Source organism: Lagopus leucura, unplaced genomic scaffold, assembly GCF_019238085.1.
Source record: "Lagopus leucura isolate 7727_CA_CO unplaced genomic scaffold, USGS_WTPT01 Super-Scaffold_100048, whole genome shotgun sequence".
Taxonomy (NCBI): Eukaryota; Metazoa; Chordata; class Aves; order Galliformes; family Phasianidae; genus Lagopus; species Lagopus leucura.
In genome coordinates, this window is record NW_024962294.1 from 204,106 (window position 1) to 223,489 (window position 19,384).

Consider the following 19,384-nt stretch of genomic DNA (forward strand, 5'->3'; position numbering starts at 1 on the left):
TCTTGCACCCACGTGCCGCCCGGGAGGGGACGCGATGCCCTGGTTGTTTCCTTCGCGCACCTTTATGTATAACACGGGCCTGGATGACCCAAATCCTTTTTTAACACGTTTGCAGCTTCCCCAAGATGAGATGAAATTTCTTTTCTTCACATCTCAGTTGTCTTTGTAAAAAAAGCGTAAGGTCTAAAATCCTGCTTCCTCGACCTCTTTGCTTCTCTCACTCGAGGTCTGATATTCTTCACCGTCCTCTTCTCCCCTCCAGCACCTTTCCTCTCTTGACACCCCACTTATTTGTTAAAAACGCTTGTTTTCCCGTGGGAGCCATTCTGCCTTAGCTGTATCCTCCGTGTCCTTTTAGCCTTCCCTTGCATAAACCTCAGACATTCCATCTTGAAACAATTTACGTTCCTTTCCCCACCACTGCAAAAACAGAACATATCTAACGACTTTTTTCTCTGGTACTTACAAACGCTCCCCCAGTCTCTCCCATCTTCATATTCAATTTACATCCATTTATGTTGAATCATTTTTTTTCACCAGTTTCATTCCCCTTTTTATCAACTTGTGCAGTTTTCTTACTTCTGTCTCCTTTGGGATGTTGCTGTGCATGCCACACTTAAAATCCTTCCTGACACCTATTGTGTAATTCTCCTTTTGTGCCTGACCAGCTCCAATGAATCATTCTTGAACACGAGAAAGTGCCTCAAATTTACACAGCGTTTTACATGGATTTCTTCACCATTCAAGTATCAACCAGAAGCATCTGAATCTGATCCATCCGTGCCTGACCAGCTCCTTCCAGCCATCCAGCACTGCTGCTTCGTGCCTTTCTCTGACCAGCATCACCTGTGGGTGCCACGCAATTCATTTGGACTTGCATCCAAGTCAGAGCTGAGCCCTAACAGCCAGCACAGCAGTCAGTGACAGCCCTCCTCATCCTCACCATTCCCCATCCAACAGTTGTGTGCAGCTCTTACCATCAATTAGTGCGTGTTGAACCCTTTAGGCAAACCTCACATGATAAAATCCAGCACAGCTCTGTATGAGTGCCAATGGAGTGTGGGACAACCAAAGCAGGAGAAAAATGAAGCAGGTGAGATACTGGAAACCTATAAAATATATAAAATGTATAGAAATCTGTAAAATCACATCAGGATCAATAGGAAGTGCTGCGAGCTGCTGGTTCTGGCGTGAGGAAGCTGCCGGCAAATGAAGCGATAGCAGTCAGCAGCATCAGAGCAGGCAGCTGTGGCTCTTCAGCTAACATAGGCAGGCACTGGAATTCCTTCCACAGGCTGTTGTGAAAGCAAAATGTGGGCATTACAGGGTGCACGAGGCAACAGGGAGGCTGGAGGCGCGTGCCCTGCACCTTTGGAAGCCCCCAGGTCTGTTAGAGGAGCATTCAGGCTCGAGCACTGCTAAATGCTTCTCGTGTTCTTCCACAGAGCAGGCAGTTCTGGTTGCTGCTCTGAACAGCGGAACTCGTGTGGCTGCCCTTGTGTGGCAGCTCAGCCTCTGCGATCCGCGAGTTCACAAAGCCACTGGATGTGGCCGCCAGGCCCCTCTATGCCTGCCAGCTCAACTCATCAGCACCACTCTTCTACAGAACATCCTATGTGATTCCCCAACTCTTCCATATCCCAAAGAGTTCTTGTACTGAAAAGCTCCTTCTGAACAGAACAGTTTGTGGGTGTTTGTTCTGCTTGGCCCAGCTGGTTTTGCACAATCCAGATCCTTTCCCCGGGGTTCCAGGGGGCGCTGAGCTCAGCAGTTTTATCAGCACAGGCGGGAGCTCAAGGGCTCTCCATCTGCTGGAGAGAGGTAATGGAATTTTAAAGTAGGCAAAAAATGCAGTGATATCTCGACTAAATGAATCAGAAATTTTACACCTGTGTTCAGAACGCTCAGCATGCTTCAGGAAACCCACGCAGGAATTTACCCAGCAGCTGGGAGCGACCACAGAGCAGAGCGTGGCTCCTCATCCATCGGGACTCATTTCACCCCATGCTGCACAGTAACACTGCAAATGTGGATTCCAGCAGCTGTTTCATCTACTGCTCTACATTTCTGCACTGCAGTTACTGTTGGTAGCCACGAAAGTTCCACTGAAGCTGGGGGAGTTTGTCCAATGGAGGTGGCTTAGCAGCTGGCTGGAGGCGCTTCCAACAGCACCCAGGGGTGCCCCAGCTGCAAGGCTGAGCCTGCTTTGTAGAGAATGACTTAAAAATGACTTTCAAGAGTCATTGTTGGTGCTGATACAAACACTATTGACAGTTTCTGTACTGTTTTAATCAGGTTTCGGTACCCAAGTATCAAAGTATAATCAAGTAGCACAGTGAAGAGGTTTAAGTTTTCCTGGGAACTCGAGTCCTAATCCTGCACCACCAATGGAAACCTGCTGTGCTGTATTTTTCACTTCCAACTCAGCTTCCCATATTTGGAACCGTGAGCAGATTCCTGTGCAGCCCGCCTGCAATTCTTACCTGCCTGCTGCTTCTGAGTCCAGCTCCTCTCTGAAGCAACGCTGCCAGTTCTACTCTCAATTACATTTACAGTTTAAAGAATCTCACAGCTTTGCTCCCGAGTCTGGTCATTAATTACTGCTCTCCCTTTCAACGGAAAACCAGAAAAAATTGAGTCCACTTACTGTGAGATCAATATTTAACACTTTATGTTCAACTATAAAAGAACGGCACTGCATACAGCATCCACTGTCATACATTTAACATTCAGCAAAGAAAATTCGGTAATCCACCGCTGTAGGGAAAAAAGGAAAGAGAGAAAGCAGGTAAAGCTTTGATCCCCCCTCACGAAGGATGAATTCCTGCGCGTGGGGCTGCACCCCGCTGCCCTCAGCGCTGCTTTACGAAGCACCGCACGGCACCGCAGCTCCAACCCCGTGCTGAAGGCTCCACCGCCGCCTCGGCTCCACCGCCGCCTCGGCTCCACCGCCGCCTCGGCTCCACCGCCGCCTCGGCTCCACCGCCGCCTCGGCTCCACCGCCGCCTCTGCCCTTCCCAGGCGCGGCGGCTCCAAACCAACCCGAGCTCGAGCAGCCCGTCCCGCTCCGTTGGGCGGCCCAGGGGCGGAGCTGGGCGCTGTTGGGTTGGACCAAAACATCTCGAATGCCAATAAAACGTTTTCGTGATTAAAAACATAATAAGCGGCATTCCAGTGGGTTTGGAAACGCGAATAATTTTCAGGCTTGTCTGAAAGAAAAAAGGTAAAGAACCCACTGAAATAAACGTGATTGTATTTCACCGTAAAAAAAGAAGTAGGAAAGGAGGAAGGGGGGTTACGTTTTTTCCATCAACTCACAGTATTTGAAACCAACAGATAAACGCAGATTTTAAGCACAGACTTTAAAAGCAGGCTTTAAAAAAGACTGACGTATCCGACGCCATCACACAGCAGACCCGGGATTTGGTCCCCATTCTGCATTTTAGGAACATTTGTGAAAGCAGCTGCTTTCCTGCTGGGGTTTTGTCGGCCAGCGTGAAAAAAAGAAAAGCTTGGAAAAAGATTTTAAAAATCCAAGGTGGTTAAAAAGCACGTGAGAAAACAAAGTCAGCATCAGCGGTGCGAAAGCCGTCCTGCAGCATCCTGTGCTGTGAGCTGACAGCAGCCTTTGAACCCTCACTGAGGATCTCATCTCTCCCGGCGCGGTGTGGCAGCAGGAATGGATGAGCCCAGTTCCAACCCCTGGGAATGGCGCTGTGAACCTCAATCCAGACACACTCCGAGTCCCCGAGTCAACTTTCCAATGGTTCAACAGTGACAATAATTTAAAAAGCCAAAGCGACCCTCCGAGAGTTTTATTTTTTATCAGAAAGCTCCAGAATGCTCCCAGATCCACAAATCTAGTAAGTCACTTCTACAGGTAGGGTTAGATTTATGAGAATTCATCACTCAAAGGAGGCAAAAGGACTCCAGTTATGAAACTGCCTTACAAAACATCAGGAAATTAAATGACCACATCAGGAAGATTTACAAGGGCTTGCACCAAGAGGTGAAATGCACTGTAATACAGTGCAGCTGGTATTCCATCAGTGAAATACAGTGCAATTGCGTGCTAAAGCTTGCTTCTAAACAAAGTCAGTTCCATGGAGCTGAGACTGAAATCTCGGTCTGCGCGGCCTTTAAAAACTTTGCGAGGGAGATTTTATTAAAATGAGTTTCATAAAAACACCTTTGATTTTTTCATTAAGCACCATGTGAACGTTTGATAACAGTTACGTCGTTTCCTCAAAGCTCGTGGAGGCTGCAGTTACAGGGGGAGATTTCAGGAAAACATCAAAGCGGGTGGGAAGCACAGCAAACACAGACACGAACATTCGGTCACAAGAACGTGGACAACCCCATCCTCCTCTACTAAATACAAAAGCAGGACTCAGCTGAAAACAAAGCAGCACAACGACAGATCAACAGGAAACATCAACTCTGGTGGTCGCTTTCAGTCCGGAGCGCAAACAGCGCGGCCCCACGCAGAGTCACACCAAGCACAGCACGGCCCGTCCTCTATGCACAAGACGCACAAAACAACCCCTAAGACCAAAGAGAGCAGACAAGTAAAATTGCTGAAGGTCTCTGCAGTTGTTCCTGCAGCTTTATTACAGGCTTTCTCAAGAGCTTCGCTTTCCCTGCTCCGAACGCCTTCCAGCTCAGCACAGCTCTGTGGGACAGCAGCAGCTCCTGGCAGCTCCTCAGCCGCAGCCTCGCTCAGCTGATCTCAGTCACCTCCACCAATGCTGACATTGACTTGGTGTCTCTGTGCCACGACCAGCCCTGCTGCCCTGGGATGCCCAGTCACCACACATCGTTTGGGTCCCTATTTACATTCTTGTCTCACTCCCATTAGTGAGCTACTCCAACAAATGCAGACAGTGTCACTTCTTTGGGTGTTCTTACTCACAGAAGTCCTTCCAGTATCGGATAATGGGATACCAAAAAATACCCTCTGAGGTTGTTGTACTCAGCAAGAACAGGACGGCAGCTCGAATGTTGGTGCTGCAGGTGGCATTTCCAAACCACTGGCTCCACTTGCACTGCATCGTTCTGATTTCCAAAAGTGCTTCAGACCCAAAACTGCAGCCAAATCACCAGAGGATGATTTTTACTTGGAAGGTAAAACTCTCACCTCATCTGAAAGCCAACCTTTATCGATCCCGGCAGTGAAACAGGAGGCCCATTGCAGAGCTTAACAACCCCAGTACCTGTATGAATTTATACAGCAATACAAGCTGTGCAAACGTCACCAAAGACTGAAAGAAAGCAGGGGAAAAGAAAAAGATTTGCGTACAAAGGGGTCAGTAAAAAATTCAGAGATTTGCCAGCCAGCTGCTTCTAGAAAGGTCCGCTGTGCTGTTTGGTACACAGAGCTCACTGACAGTCACTGTACTGTTCCTCAGTGCATCAGCTGTGGATCCAATTCCTCTTCTGGAACTGGAATTCCCCAGTATCCTGATGCACAGATTTTCACTTCTATGGTGAAAAGCTGAAGAGATTTGGGCAGTTTGCTTCATAAGCTGAGAGACCAAGACAACAGACACCATTACGTGTGCTTAAGCCAGAACTACTGGTGTCTAAGGGACATCAAGGACACACCTGAAGAGCTGCAGTCTGAGCTGTGCATCCACTGACGAAGATGCAGTAAAAACAATTCGGAAAGAGAACCTTGTTCTCTAAATACTTGTACTTCAGGATATGTGAAATGTATTTATTCTTACTTTCTCTGCTTTCATCAGCAGCATATTTCTGTTATCCTGACACGTCTGCCCTGGCTTCCAGGGCACAGTAAGTCTATGAAATGATGCAAGGTTTACAGTTTAGATAACACTGCCCTGATGCAGAAAGATTAAAACTTAGTTTAGAAAAGTCCAAAGTAAGGATGAAAACCACATTTCTTCTAATTGAATCTTCAGAGAGACAACGGTGCCCCTTCCAGACCAGAGATTAAGGAACACGACATCATTACTTGAAGAACCCTGTTATCAAAACAACAAGAGTCCTGCCTACAAAGCACCTCCTGTTCTTTGAAACCAGGAGGCAGAGACACAGCTGGAGATTGCTCAGAAAAAACCTCTGTGAACCCCAGGCAGATCCTTCACAGAATTCTGGTGCACAGCACTGAAAACTTGAAAGTATTAAGAATTGGGATTTCTTCCCATTCTTCTATTAAAACACTGAATAACAATTAAAAAAACCCAACTCAGTCTCACTAACTGGATAAATACAAAGTTTTCTGTTGCAGACCAACCACTGTTGGAGAGAGACCTTCAATCCTCCCCACCTCCTCCCACTGCTACGTAAGTGTTTCTCGGTCTGCTAAGCTCCTGTGGATTTCCTGCTTGTCCTCAGCATCATCATCATCAGCAGGATCGTTCTCCTCCCCAGACTCCACGTATATGGGCCAGTCATTGTCCGGATCACCCTTCTCCTGGCCCTCTGACAATGGTTCCATCAGACTGAGGTTAATGGGCATCGAGTCCTCATGCGTGGTGGTCACACAGGTGCAGCTGTCACACAAGCCAAAGCGCCGTAATCCTTGAGACAGGCTGCTCGTGAACGTTCTCCTGCAACCCTTACAGATAATCGGCTTATTGGATCGATGCACCTGAAGTTAAAAACACAGCGTTACGGTAACAGAAGCAATTGGTAGCTTCGGCTGTTCCTAGGGTTACAACAAACACCCACGTTAGGCTACGGGCAGCAACTCGACCACATCTCCATCAACAGAAACCTGGGGCTACGCAAGTACTAACAAATCAAATATCGGTTGCTTACGCTTCTCATTCGCGAGGCTTACCTCACGCTGCCACAGCCTCTGTCCGAGATGCTGTGAAACCCTCGGAACAACACGTCAGCCTGCCCTAAGGGCTGCCCCCGGCCCCACACTCACACTCAGCGCGTGGCTCCGCAGGTGCTCCTGCCGCGTGAAGCGCTTCCCGCAGGTCTCACAGGGGTACGGCCGCTCACCGGTGTGCGAGCGGATGTGGCGCTTCAGGATCCCCTTCTGCTTGGCCGTGTAGGGACAGAACGGGCACTTGTGGAGCTTGATCGGCACCACTAACACGTCACCTTTAGGAGAGAAACAAGGTGTTACGCTCGGCAGCGCTCGCTGCGTTGGCTTCTCGTCCTCGCTGTGACTCAGTCAGGATAATTCATTTTCCGCTCCTTTTGTATCTGGCTTACCTGGAATTTCTGTGCTGTGCAATTGCAAAAACCTCTGACGATGGTCGAGTCCCTCGAAAGTCAGTTTGCCCCGTCTCTGAGCGAGCTGCCTCACAACACCATGCGCACTCCATGGTTAAGAAGCCTTTTAGTTTGGTGCCCAGAAGTTGCTTTCAGTGCACTGTGGTCACTGCCACAAAAACTCTCTCTCCATTCTTTTTTTTAAAGGTTAGCATTACCACGAAACAGCATCAGCAGCTAGAATCTCTACCACAAATGACCCTGCTTCCCATACACCTTTACTATGCACGTGAATTTAGATGTGGGGAACTTATCTGAAATATGAAGGCATCTACTGGTATTCACTTTATTCTACTAGAAATAGAATCCATACAGGTCCTGGTTGGATTTTACTTTTCCTAGAGTTGGACCACATTTATGTAGTTAGATGCAAAAACAGAGAACTAAATTTGAAGATCTCCTTTTGCACACACACGAGCGTTCCCATTTTTTTCAGTATCAGCCTGGACACGGGCTGCCATCCTAGCATGAAGGTTCAGGTGTTGTACTGAACGATTCGTTTTCTCCAATGTTTCAGCTTCAGAGAAGTATTTGCATTTCCGGCTCTTTTGCAGCCGCTCGCCAGCAGCAGCACTGCAGAACAGCGCTGCACTGAGGTTTGCCAAACTCAAAAAGAAAAAAAGTGCCTGGTACCAACAGGCCACCATCAAGTGAGATGCATCTCACCCAGCTCCACACCTCCCTGCTGGGCGCTCAGAGCTCCACGCACAAACACAAAAGCAGGCTGCAGACTTGCCTTGCTGTCTGCCCTCCACCAGCTGCAAAAGGCTCAGGATGACTGCAGCAGAAGCAGACTGGGAAGAGGCAGCTCGAATCCACGAGCGCAGGTTCTTCCAGCAGGAGCGTGCTTTGTCCTGCCTGGTGTTTTAGGAGAATGCTGAAGACAGCAGGAGCATTGAAGGCTGAGAAGTAACCTTCCCACTCCCTGCTTATGACCACATTTTTTGGTGCTCCTATTTAAAGCACATCTAGCATTAACATTTCTAATGCGTTCACAGGTGATGTCCTCTACCAAATTTTTGAATATTCCCTTTTCGAAGCAATATTAACAATCCAAAGATTGAAGGAATGGCAGAAAAGTAAGCAAACTGTGTTAGAAGCTCTCACCTGGCTACATGTCACAAACCACAAGGTGATGCTGTGACTGCACGCTGTTCTGTAACTTACTCTTTTGTTGACACTGACTGGATGTGTGACTTTACCAGGGTTATTACCTACAAGCACTGGGGGAATATATTGTTTTTATTGGTTTTAAGATCAGACTTGCGTACTTGAACTAGAAATAACAAGAATGTGAGAGCTTGCTATCCAGAACAGAACATTCCATGAAAGATCTCCTCTGTGCTGCCTGCGCTGCTACTCCATCTGCCATATCCTGAGCAGTTCTGTCACTCGCAGCGTGCTGTCAGCTGCCTCCCTTCTTTGTAAGACAGTTTGGACGAGGTCAGTTGTTTGCTAACATTACAAGCAGGTAAAATGCCCAAATCCTTTGAGTCCATTTCAGCAGAAACGCTTAAGCACCTTCTTCTCCGGGTCCCTGACACTGCTGCTAGGAGACACTGCTGCCAGCGCAGGACGTCCCATGGGCACAGGCCTGTGAAAGCAGCAGCACCTCAGGTGACCAGCAGATGAAAAACGATTCTGCCTCTGGAAGTAAAAGTTAAGTCTTTATGCAATAGCACAGGTTAAAGCTTTCCATGTTCCTAAAAGACATTCATGGTAACATATTACTGAACAGCATCGATTTCTGTCTTTTTGAAGGTGAAAGTAACAGCAAATGGACTCCTGCCCTGCTCCACCAAGCTCCAGAACTTGTTTCAAAGAGACTGTGGAACCTATTACAAATACTTACCTTCCAAATGCTGCACTGAATAAATGCGTACAGCTTTCATTTGAAGTCCAGAACAACAGTTTATTTCACTATGGCATAATATTCAGCAACGTATTCCTGAACAAGAAAGAGTAACAGAGGTCACACGACTACACGGTTTCCTCACCAATCACAACGACTGACCCTCGAGTCCTCTCACCTGCGTCCTCACCATACCAGTCGCTGTGAATGTCCATCATGGAGCTCACGGCCACCCCCGCATCCTCTGGCCTACCCTCAAAGCCCCGAACAAAGTGATGAACTACGTCATCCTTCCTCTGAGCCGAGCTGTTGCGCAGCAAGGCCTCTAGGAACTGCTTCATGTGGTAGTTATTGCAGGCCAGGTCCATCGCCTGCCCTCCGTGCAGCCCCTCGTCCACCTGCTCCAGAGACAGTGCAGGCGGGTACTGCTGCAGCCGCCCACCCACGTCCACCTCTACCTCGTCCGCATCGAACTCGACCTTGGGCTCCACCCCCTTGGGCAGGGAAGAGTTGGCGTCGTCCGGGGAGTCGCTGCCCCCGGGGTCCCTCACCACCAGCTCCAGGGGATGGCAGCTGCTGCACTCTCCGCACGGAGGGTCGCTCTGGCAGCCCGCCATCCTCTCCTTTTCCCGCGGGGCTGAGATGCCGCTCTGCCCCTTGGTGCTGTGCGAGGGGCCCTCTCTCGCTGAGCCTCCGCTCCCACTGTCAGCCTGGTAGAAAGCGGCTTCCCTCTCTATTTTCCTGCAAATATCCAGCGAGGACCTAATGTAGGCCTTGCAGAAGTTGACCACGTCCGTCATTTGCAGGTAGCTCGCTGCAGACATGACCTCAATGACGTTCTCCCCGCAGAGATCCAACTTCCCCGAGTAAAGGAAATCCAGGATGACGGAGAAGGCCTCCGAGGTGACGATGTCCAGGGAGGCCGTGCTGTGCCGCCCGCTGTCCTGTATGTAATGAATCAGCAGGGCCCTGAAGTAGCCGCTGTTGGCAAACAGAATGTTTTTGTGCGCTTTGAAGATCCTCCCCTCCACGATGATGCTGCAGTCACAGAAAAAATCCCTCTTGCGCTGCTCGTTGAGCTCCCCCAGGAGCTTCGTGTAGTACGACTGCATCTCCATGGCCGCGGCTGCTGCGGGCGGAGGGAGAAGCAATAGTCAGAAGGAACCGTCAGAGGGAACCGCAGAGCGGAACCCTCCCAGCGCCGACCCGACCCGACCCGACCCGACCCGACCACCCTGCTCCGCCGCCCCGCTCACCTCCCCGCGCCGCTCCCCGCCCCGCCGGGCCCTCCCGGAAGCAGGAAGTGGCGCTGCCGGAAGTCACCCCTCCGCGGAAGGCGGGACTGAGAGGTGAGGGGTCGGTAAATATTGGTGACGTCACGCCGCCAAGATGGCGGAAGGGTGAGCGCGGCGTTACGGCGGAGCGGCCGGGCGGGGTCGGGCCTCGGGGGTGGCGGGACGGACGGCGCCGGTGGGCCGGGAGCGGGGGGGCTTGGGGTCGGGCCGGCTGACGTGCGTGTGCTCTGACAGGGAGGACGCGGGCTGGTGGCGGAGCTGGCTGCAGCAGAGTTACCAGGCCGTTAAGGAGAAGGTAAAGCGGCCCCGAGGCCTCGGGGAACGGCTGGGAGCGGGGGGTGGCGGCGGGGGAGGTGAAGGCGGCGGCGGAGGCGGGGGAGCCGGGATCGGCAGCTCCTGGAGCCGGGCGGGTCGGTGCCCGCAGCGTCGCGTCCTGATGAGTGACGGTGCTGCTGATGTTAATTATACAGGACTCGTTGCGTGGCTTTTCCACACCCGTTTTTCTTTTCCTGTTTTTTGTTTTTCAGCTTTTAACTCAAAAAATACTCTGATGTGTTTTGTGTATGGCTGTTTCCCATTGTTATTCTGATTACTGCAGTTTTTCCCCTTGCACGGGTCGGGGTAAAGGCACCTTGCAATTCGTTTCTGTGTGTTTGAGGTGTTCCCAGAGCTACCAGAGTTTTGTGAGAGACCAGAAGATTAGGCAGTCTGTTTGTTGTCTCCCTGCAGTCCACAGAAGCTTTAGAATTCATGAAACGGGACCTGGCTGAGTTCACTCAAGTTGTGCAGCATGATACAGCCTGCACGATCGCTGCTACGGCCAGTGTGGTCAAGGACAAACTGGCAGTGAGTATCGGAGCTGAGTTCTTGCTGTGGAAAGCAGAATGGGGTGAATAAGACATACCTGCAGCTGGCGCATCCCTCCTGCCCCTGAAGACACAATCCTCCCCTTGTAGATTTCGTGCTGAGTGGGATTTTCTCACTGTAATGATGAAGAAGCTTTGGGGATCAGTGAGGGAAGCTTAGCAGTGCTTTCTTGCTGTCCATGTGCTGTGCAGGCAGTTTACTGGCAGCATCACCATGGTGTGACATCAGACTTTTGCACAAGCTGTCAGCTTTGCACGGCTGTTTCTGTGCCAGTCTCTGAGCCCAGCTCCCTTTCCTCTCAAAGCCCAGACTCTGTTTCCAAGCAACCCACTGTGAAGGACAGCCTGCCCCACCACCACGTGGGGACAGTGACTGCCAGCACACCTTTTGCCCAGCCCTGGCTACAAGTCATCTCAGTTTTTGGAGGGAGAGAAATCCTGCTTCAGGCACCATTCCTTACACTGTGTCACTGTTTTTCTTCAAGAGGACAGAAGCTTCTGGTGCAACTGAAAAGGTGAGGAAGGGGATCTCTGACTTCCTGGGTGTCATCTCAGACACTTTTGCTCCTTCACCAGACAAGACCATCGACTGCGATGTCATAACGCTGATGGCAACACCCACAGGTACCACAGAGCCCTATGACAGTGCGAAGGTGAGTGCCCCAGCTCTCGGCTTCCCCTCAGCGCTGATCCTAGGCTGTCCTTGCCTGTCCTGCACTCCCCTCCACTGATGCTCCTCCACATATGTGCTCTCCTCCAGGCTCGCCTCTACAGCCTCCAGTCAGACCCAGCCACCTACTGCAACGAACCTGACGGTACGGAGCCCTGGCAGCTCTGCTGAAAAAAGCTGCCCTGGTGTGGGGTCTGCGGGCTGTCCTGAACTGTGCAGAACCTTTCGGCAGGGGGTCTGTGGACTGAGTGTAGGCAAGGGCACTGTGGTGGGAAGCAGGCCCATCTGTTGCCTTGAGGACTAGCTTAGATCGAGTTTTCTGGGTTGGTTTAAACAGCTTCTGCAGCTGCTGCTGTCCTACAGGTGGGCACAGAGATCGGAGTCTCGGTCTCCCCTGAGGCTGGGATCTGTCACACAGCTGTGAGCAGCAGCGCTGCTTCTTTCCTCTGGGAACAGGCAGCGTATGGCAGATGGGGGGGAGTGCGTGCAGCCCTCCAGGCCTTGGCTGCTTTTGGCTAGAAAATGCTATTCCTCCCTTCCCTGGTTTCTCTGCTTCGACTGCACGCTGCTTGTGAATCCCCTCCCGCTTGTGTGGGGTTTGATGCCACAGGAAGGTGTGCTCATCTCAGGGCTGCATGTCTTGTGGTATTCCTGCCTTTCCTTGCCCAACCATTGCTCACCTCATCTCATTGGGAGCATCTTTCCAAAGAAACTTCCTGAAACTTTGTGCCTTGTCTATGCCAAAGATTGTTATCTCTCTTCTTGTCCTGTGCAGGCCCTGCTGAGCTTCTTGAAGCCTGGCTCTCCCAGTTTAGCCTGGAAGAGAAGAAAGGGGAGATCACAGAACTGCTGGCAACCAGCCCTTCCATCCGGGCTCTCTACACTAAAATGGTAAAACGGCCTTTATTACGGTAGCAGGAAGGTTCTGATCTGGGTTATGATTCCCACCTGAGCCCTGAGGAGTTGGTGGCAGAAAGGCTTGTAGTTGCACGTCGTATTTCTGCCCCCACTTGTTCTTCATGGTCCCGGATCAGAAGTTCTCTGGCTGTCTGATGTCTGAGCATCTGTTGGTGTGAACCTTGCGCTTTGTCCCAGCTCTGTGTGCCTGGGAGGCTGGTGCCCTGTGCAGCTTACAGTGATTCTTGAAAGGCTCGTGACCTTCCCCTTTCTGTGCTGTTTCCAGGTCCCTGCGGCTGTCTCCCACTTGGAGTTCTGGCAGCGCTACTTCTACAAAGTGCATCGCCTGGAGCAGGTGGGTGGGCAGGTGGGGGTGGCACTGCAGCAGAGCGCTGCTGGGGCAGGCTGAAGAGTGGAAGGTTCATTCCTGGAAGAGCAGGGCTTGGCTGCCTTCTGTGTCCCTGACGTTACTGATGTTCCTGGGGGAAGAAAGGTCCAGGACGTGAGCAGCTGCTGATGCTGAGTTCCCTGCAGGATGAAGTCCGGAGGGAGGCCCTGAAGCAGCGCGCGGAGCAGAGCATTCACCAGGAGGAGCCAGGCTGGGAAGAGGATGAAGGTGGGTTAGATGGTGGAGGGGGTTCTGTGGGCAGCCTTGTGCAGCCATCAGCAGTCTGTGTTAGAGAAGGTGGCAGCTCCTCCTTGCTCCCACCAGTTCAGCTCCTGGCCCAGCTTTATCCAGAGCTGCTGTGCTGTCAGTTGCTGCTGCACTCGCTGAAACATCTCTTGCTTCTCTTCTGCCTTCTTACAGAGGAGTTCTTGGGGATGTCACCCCTGCCTTGTGCGAACGTGAAATTTCCACAAGCAGCAGAGAAGGCATCTGCTCCTGCAGCCCTGGAGGGGAGCCACCCCTCTGTTCACAAGGGACCCTCGGAGGAAAGCTGGGCCATCCTCCCTCCTGAGCTGGCCCCAGCAGAGGGGAGCCCCTCTGAGAGCAGCGAGAGCGTTTCCCTTGTGACTCAGATTGCAAACCCTGCCTCTGTGCCTGCTGTGCAGCTACAGACTGGAGTGCAGCCATCTGGGGACAGAGTGCTCTCCCAGAGGCTGCTGGAGGCCACCTCAGAGGAGCAGAACCCGCTGCCAAAGCCCCCCGAACCGGGGCGTCCCTCTGCGCAGCAGCCAGCAGCGCGCTCAGAGCAGCCGGCTGTGAGTGGGGCCAAGGAGGTGGAGAGCAAAGCCCACAGCAGGACAGAGACTCTGAAAGAGGAAGGACCAGCAGATCTACGGATCTTTGAGCTGAACTCTGACAGTGGGAAGTCCACCCCTTCCAACAACGGCAAGAAAGGTGGGTGTGGACCAGCCTGGCAACCTGCTGTGTGGCAGCTTTTGAGGAAGGGGCTCAGAATGGAAAGCAGGGTGCAGAATCTTGGGCTTGGAGCTCTGATGCTGGTCATGCAGATAATGGGGTCAGTTGGGCCTTTGGACAAAACATTAAGACCAGGTAACATCCTAATTGACCCACAGATTTTCTGCTGTGCAGATCTCTGTCCCAGCCCGCTGTTCCCTGAATTGCTGTCTGGAACATACGAAAAGCCAAGCCCGGGTTCTTTGCTTTGGTGATAATGGAGGGAAGAGAAAAGAAATCAAAAGTGTCTGCTGAGCAGAGCAGCTTTTGCTTTGGCCAGAGTGCCTGGAGAGCAGATGCAGCCTGGGTGGCTCAGCTGTGGCGTTTGTGGTTCCAGGTTCCAGCACAGATATCAGCGAGGACTGGGAGAAGGACTTTGATTTGGATATGACTGAAGAGGAGGTGCAGCTGGCGTTGTCGAAGGTGGAGGTGTCTGGGGAGGTGAGTTGGGGCTGGCAGTCACTCAGATGGGGGAGAGCTCTGCTCCCAGAGGGCGCCAACATTTCAGCTCTGCAGGGACGTGGGGATCAGGATGAGCTGGAGCAGAGGGTGGCGTCCAGATGTGCTCAGAGAGGGAGGAGTGTTCCCCAGGGAGAGCTCAGCAAACAGATCCCTGCTGTCCGGACGTGGAGCTGGGGGTTGTGCAGGCTCAGGTGCCCTGGGAAGGAGGATTTCTCAGCAGATGGCTGCTGAGTTGCAGAAACAATTGAGGGATGTTATTCTTGTTTGCAGCTGGAAGATGAAGAGTGGGAAGACTGGGAATAAAGCAACGGCTTCCAGCTTATCACAGGCTCATTTCCACCATCGAATGTGAATTAAATCACGGACCGGCTATTCCTTTGTGTGTAACTGTGCTGGGGATTGCAGCTCCTGGCTGAAGGAGTTTTACTCCTGCTAAATCCTGTGGGCAACTCAAACGACCCCTTCAGACCCAGAGGAGGGGGGAAGAAGTGGGAATTTGCTCGTACACTTTAAGCTGCTGGGGAGCTCATCTTCTGAGGAGGTCCGAGAGTGGCGAGGCCAAAACTGACAGCCCCCAAAAGCGTCAGGTGGAGGCAGATGCAATGCAGTGAGGGGCTGAGTGGGCACTTGGGCGGCTGGCAGGATTGCTCGGTGCTGTCAGGCTGCCTGTTGGGTGATGGTGTGTGTGTGTTTAATCTGTGTGCAGCAGCTCAGAGGTTCCCAGGTGCTGCTCCTGCTCACTCTCTGAGCTGCTGGCCCATCGCCCCCGTTGTGGGGAGCAGCTGGGGCTGGAGGTACTGCAGCAGAAGTGTCCTGTCTGCTGTCACACTCACTGCTGCAAAGGAAAGCAGTTGGCTTTTGGCTTTGGCCTGAAGCTGGGCCGCGCTGGAAGGAGCTAAACTCCCTGCCAAACCCTTAGCTTCTGCCTGGCTTTTTGTCTTGGAAGCTTCTTGTAATGGAAACTCCTGTCTCCTGCAGCAAGAGCAATGGCTCCTCTAAGAGCCAAGGCTTGATGTTGTGCTCTTTGCAGCTAAAACAGCTGCACTGCCTTTCTCTACTGCGTTTTGTGTACTTCTATTAAACTCTCCAAGCAGAGTGCTTGTGGCTTGCTCTTTCCTGAGCCCTTCCTGGGTGGGCAGTGCTTTGGAGCAGCACCCTGCTGCACCGGTGCCCTTAGCAGAGCTGCAGCCACCCCTTGTCTGCCCCGGGGCCACAGACCGCCCTCTGCTCATTTGGTTTCCTTCACTTGAGCCCCTGCAACTGCTTGCAATGCTTCCTTCAGCCCCAGCGCCCCTTTCCAGGGCAGTTCCCTCTTAAGGTCAGGAGATGCTCCTCACTGGATATCAGGAACAGGAGGTTCCCTAAGGGGGCGGAGCTGTGCTTGGCCTTTTGGGAGGTGGTTTCATACCTGCTACCTTTGTTCTTCTGCCCCTTCCTTGGCTGCTTCATTTGAGCTGTGGTTTCCTCATTTCTAGTTGCATTAGTGTAGGTGCTCTTAGAAAACTTGATATTGTTTTCCCCACGTTTGGGGACATTCAAACGCGGCCGCCGATGTGTGTGGGTTGGTGGCAGCACCGACTTGAGGCCCTTACATGAGAGCTGCTTGTGCTGCAGAACCCATGAGGAGCAGGGACTGAATGCAGCTCAGCTCCCAGAGCGTCCAGCAGAGCCTCTACAACCTGCACAGCCTCACCTGTGGGCTGCGTTTGGCTCCAGCAGAAAAACCTGTTGTGAGCAAATGCCGGGCAGCCGTGGGGCAGTTCCTGCTGTGGGGCTGCTGCTGGGGCAGGCGCTCAGGGCTGCGCTCAGGGCTGCGCTCCCTGGGTCTGTGAGTCAGGCTGGATCCAGAGCTCTGGGGCTGTGCTGCCCTTGTGTGTCTCTTTTCTTTAGTCAAATTAACCGTTTGGTTGTCTGTGCAATATTCTCTGTTTGGAACTATTCCACATCTCCCTGAGCCTTTTCTAGCTGGGGTGAAAAACCAGGAACAATTCTAACAGCTGGTAGTTTTGTAACAATGACTTTCTCCAAACCTTTTACAGACTTGCAGTTAACAGCAATTAAAAGAATTCAGCAGTCACCACCTGTGTCCTCATTTCTTTTGCCTGTTGTGGGCTGGGGACAGCTGCCTCCAGAGGATCAACCGCTTTAAATTTCTATTTGCTTTGCTCCCCCTCACCTCAAGGAAAGTTTACTTAGTGGGGAGGGGGATGGGGACGAGGACATGCGGGTGGATCTGCTTGGTCTGCTCTGTTCCCTGCTGCTGAAGGCCAGGGGCTGTGAGGGAGCGGGTAAAAATGGCCGGGTGTGAAACAGACCTCGTCTCCGGCAGCAATCGTGAGGCTGAATTAGCAGGAAACACTGACATCCGAGTTTATTGGCATCCTAGAAGCAATTCCTCCCTGCGGGACAGAGTGGGGCGAGCGCTTCTCAGGGTCTGGCCAGCCAGGGGTGCCTGCTGAGCCGCTCCACCGAGGGCCGCAGGACCATGTCTGGTTCCAGGAGCCTTTTCAGGAGGTCCTGGCACGACCTGGAGACCCGCAGGTGCCTGGGCAGGGAGACGCCTTTCTGCTGCTGGCACAACATCTGCGGGATGTTGGTGTCGTCGAAGGGCAGCTGGGCGCACAGCAGGACGTAGAGGATGACGCCCAAGCTCCAGATGTCGACCTTGCGGCTGTCGTGAGGCACTCCGTGCAGCACTTCGGGCGCTGCGTAGGCCATGCTGCCGCAGAAGGTGCGGCTCAGCTCCCGGCTGCCTGCAGGGAGCCGCTTGGCGAAGCTGAAGTCCGTCAGCTTCACGGTCTGGCCCTGCAGCAGCGCGTTCTCGCACTTGAGGTCGCGGTGAGCCACCCCGCAGCTGTGGCAGTACTGGATGGCCTCCACCAGCTGGCGGAAGATCGCCCTGGCGCGGTGCTCGGGCAGGGGACCCTTGTGTGCCACGTAGTCAAACATGTCCCCGTCCTCGGCCAGCTCCATCACCAGGTAGATCTTCCCCTCTGCAGACTCCAGCACCTCGTACATGCGGATGATGTTCTTGTGGTCCAAGCGCTCGATGATCTGCAGCTCCCGGGGCAGGAATTTCTGAATGAACTCTGCCAAGAGGAGGAAAATTCACTGTCAGTTCCTGAGTCGCTGAACTCCGGCACCTGGCCTGGCTGCAGCCACAGGGTGGGAAGGAGGGGAGGTTGTGCCGTGGGTGCCTGGCTCCTCACAGGACCCTTATTTGCAGGGGATCTGAGCTCTGCTGCTTTTGGCCGCCTGTGCAGTTGGAGGAGCCGGTTAAACCAACCCCCCCTGGGCTGTGGCCCCCCGGCTGCTCTGCACTGCCCTCAACACCTGCCTTCCCTGTCTGCTCTTAGGTGGAAAGTTTGGGAAACTCACTTTCTGGCAGGAATGAAAAGCTTTCAAGGAGGGATGGTGCCTCAGCCTGGAAGCTCTTTGAGGCTACTTCTTACCTTCTGGACTTGCACTCTTATCAATTATTTTAATTGCTACTTTCTTCTGGTGCTTATGGGAAAAGGCCTCCTTCACTTTGGAGTAAGCTCCCTCCCCAATGGTTTTGCCAAGCTGGTAGCCATTGGTAAGCAAAAACTCCTCCATGTTCTCTCACACACTGGGGCTGTTCAATCTCAGGTCTACCCCAGCAACTCTACAACAGCATCACAGTGGCCAGGGGACCCCCGTGCCCTCTGTTGGCATGCGTAGGGCCACCAGGCCCTGCTCATGCCCTGGTGGGAAGGGGCATCGAGGCACCTCCTGTGGCCTGGGCGTGCTATTGTGATGCAGCTGATGCTGTGTGAATCCCAGATGACGGATGTGATCCAGGTGGACGACCGCTCTGCCAGGCAGGGGGGGATCAGGCTGCGCTGAGCTCAGTGGGCACGGTGAGTAGGGAGTTCATGGCATGGAGGAATGCGGGGCGGGGGGCTGCCGGGGGCCCCACGTGTTCCTCTCCCACTTTCCTCGGGGCGGATCGGGGCGAGGCAGAGAGGCTTTCAGAGCCGGCGGTCAGAGAACACTTTGCTGCAGCAGGGAGGGGAGCCCAGGGCCGTGCCACGAGCTCTGTGCCGGGCTGCGCTCCTTCCCTTCCACTGCAGCCTCACATCTGAGCTGAGTTCGGCAGCTCCAGCGCCTGCAGCCCAACCGGGCCGGGCTCCTTCTCCTCGTGAGGGCGAGGCACGGCCGCAGCGAGGAACGCAGCCAGGCCCCGCGCCGCGGCTCACCTCGCTGACAGCCGCTTCTCCGCGCGCACAGACAGCCGAGCCCGGACATGAGCTCCCAGGAAGCGCCGCGGGCCCGGAGGTTCCCCATCGAGGCAGGCGATTGTCGCAGAGCGGCCACAGCGTTGGGGACACAGCAGCGGGTGGGCACCGCATGGACCGCGGGCAGGTGAGGGTCCGGCGGGGCTCCCCTGGTGCTACGCGCTGTGCTCTGCTGTCCCTGCGCTCACCCCGCTCTCCCTGCAGACAGCTGCGGCGATGCCCCGCGAACCACTGCCTGACGCTGCCCCACGTCCCCGTTGATGTCTTCATTGCCATGGGAGGGAACTGCCGGCCACGCAGCACCTGATGCCGCCGCGCCACGCGGCCCGGGAGCAGCGAGGGACGCGGATCCTTTATGCACTTTGTAAAGAAAGGACATCCTACAGCGTTTCCGCGCCTGCTGTCCTCTCTGGGTCACCGAGCCGCGCGT

General features: G+C 53.3%; 4 protein-coding genes across 4 annotated transcripts; 2 read left to right on the forward strand and 2 right to left on the reverse strand.

The window, feature by feature from the left end:
* Nucleotides 1-3,800: 3,800 nt before the first annotated feature.
* ZBTB8B (zinc finger and BTB domain containing 8B) lies at nucleotides 3,801-10,405 on the reverse strand. Its single transcript, XM_042885173.1, has 4 exons — nucleotides 10,360-10,405; nucleotides 9,282-10,232; nucleotides 6,899-7,077; nucleotides 3,801-6,613 (listed from the first exon to the last, which is right to left on the reverse strand). Exons 2-4 carry the CDS (start codon nucleotides 10,219-10,221, stop codon nucleotides 6,302-6,304), a joined length of 1,431 nt encoding a protein of 476 aa, XP_042741107.1. The 5' UTR covers nucleotides 10,222-10,232; nucleotides 10,360-10,405; the 3' UTR covers nucleotides 3,801-6,301.
* A 51-nt stretch (nucleotides 10,406-10,456) lies between these two features.
* BSDC1 (BSD domain containing 1) lies at nucleotides 10,457-16,772 on the forward strand. The gene is made up of 11 exons (XM_042885241.1): nucleotides 10,457-10,503; nucleotides 10,633-10,693; nucleotides 11,128-11,244; nucleotides 11,750-11,917; nucleotides 12,025-12,079; nucleotides 12,710-12,825; nucleotides 13,118-13,186; nucleotides 13,366-13,447; nucleotides 13,640-14,173; nucleotides 14,571-14,674; nucleotides 14,966-16,772. Exons 1-11 carry the CDS (start codon nucleotides 10,493-10,495, stop codon nucleotides 14,996-14,998), a joined length of 1,350 nt encoding a protein of 449 aa, XP_042741175.1. The 5' UTR covers nucleotides 10,457-10,492; the 3' UTR covers nucleotides 14,999-16,772.
* Nucleotides 16,773-17,049: 277 nt separating this feature from the next.
* Nucleotides 17,050-18,855, reverse strand: TSSK3 (testis specific serine kinase 3). The gene is made up of 2 exons (XM_042885171.1): nucleotides 18,148-18,855; nucleotides 17,050-17,784 (listed from the first exon to the last, which is right to left on the reverse strand). The coding sequence occupies exons 1-2, from the start codon at nucleotides 18,290-18,292 to the stop codon at nucleotides 17,123-17,125; spliced, it is 807 nt and encodes a 268-aa protein (XP_042741105.1). The 5' UTR covers nucleotides 18,293-18,855; the 3' UTR covers nucleotides 17,050-17,122.
* Nucleotides 18,856-18,962: 107 nt separating this feature from the next.
* On the forward strand, nucleotides 18,963-19,261 carry FAM229A (family with sequence similarity 229 member A). Its single transcript, XM_042885172.1, has 2 exons — nucleotides 18,963-19,081; nucleotides 19,159-19,261. Exons 1-2 carry the CDS (start codon nucleotides 18,963-18,965, stop codon nucleotides 19,259-19,261), a joined length of 222 nt encoding a protein of 73 aa, XP_042741106.1.
* Nucleotides 19,262-19,384: the final 123 nt, after the last annotated feature.

Bases quoted from the DNA above. Each gene is read 5' to 3' on its own strand.
- ZBTB8B (XM_042885173.1), bottom strand. From the start codon at position 10,221: ATGGAGATGCAGTCGTACTACACGAAGCTCCTGGGGGAGCTCAACGAG. The intron at 7,078-9,281 runs GTGAGAGGACTC...TCTCTCCTAAAG, and splicing joins CTGGTATGGTGAGGACGCAG to GTGACGTGTTAGTGGTGCCG. The intron at 6,614-6,898 runs GTGAGTGTGGGG...TTTTAACTTCAG, and splicing joins TGCGGAGCCACGCGCTGAGT to GTGCATCGATCCAATAAGCC.
- BSDC1 (XM_042885241.1), top strand. The intron at 10,694-11,127 runs GTAAAGCGGCCC...GTCTCCCTGCAG, and splicing joins ACCAGGCCGTTAAGGAGAAG to TCCACAGAAGCTTTAGAATT. The intron at 14,174-14,570 runs GTGGGTGTGGAC...TTGTGGTTCCAG, and splicing joins TTCCAACAACGGCAAGAAAG to GTTCCAGCACAGATATCAGC.
- TSSK3 (XM_042885171.1), bottom strand. From the start codon at position 18,292: ATGGAGGAGTTTTTGCTTACCAATGGCTACCAGCTTGGCAAAACCATT. The intron at 17,785-18,147 runs GTAAGAAGTAGC...TCCTCTTGGCAG, and splicing joins TAAGAGTGCAAGTCCAGAAG to AGTTCATTCAGAAATTCCTG.
- FAM229A (XM_042885172.1), top strand. From the start codon at position 18,963: ATGAGCTCCCAGGAAGCGCCGCGGGCCCGGAGGTTCCCCATCGAGGCA. The intron at 19,082-19,158 runs GTGAGGGTCCGG...CTCTCCCTGCAG, and splicing joins ACCGCATGGACCGCGGGCAG to ACAGCTGCGGCGATGCCCCG.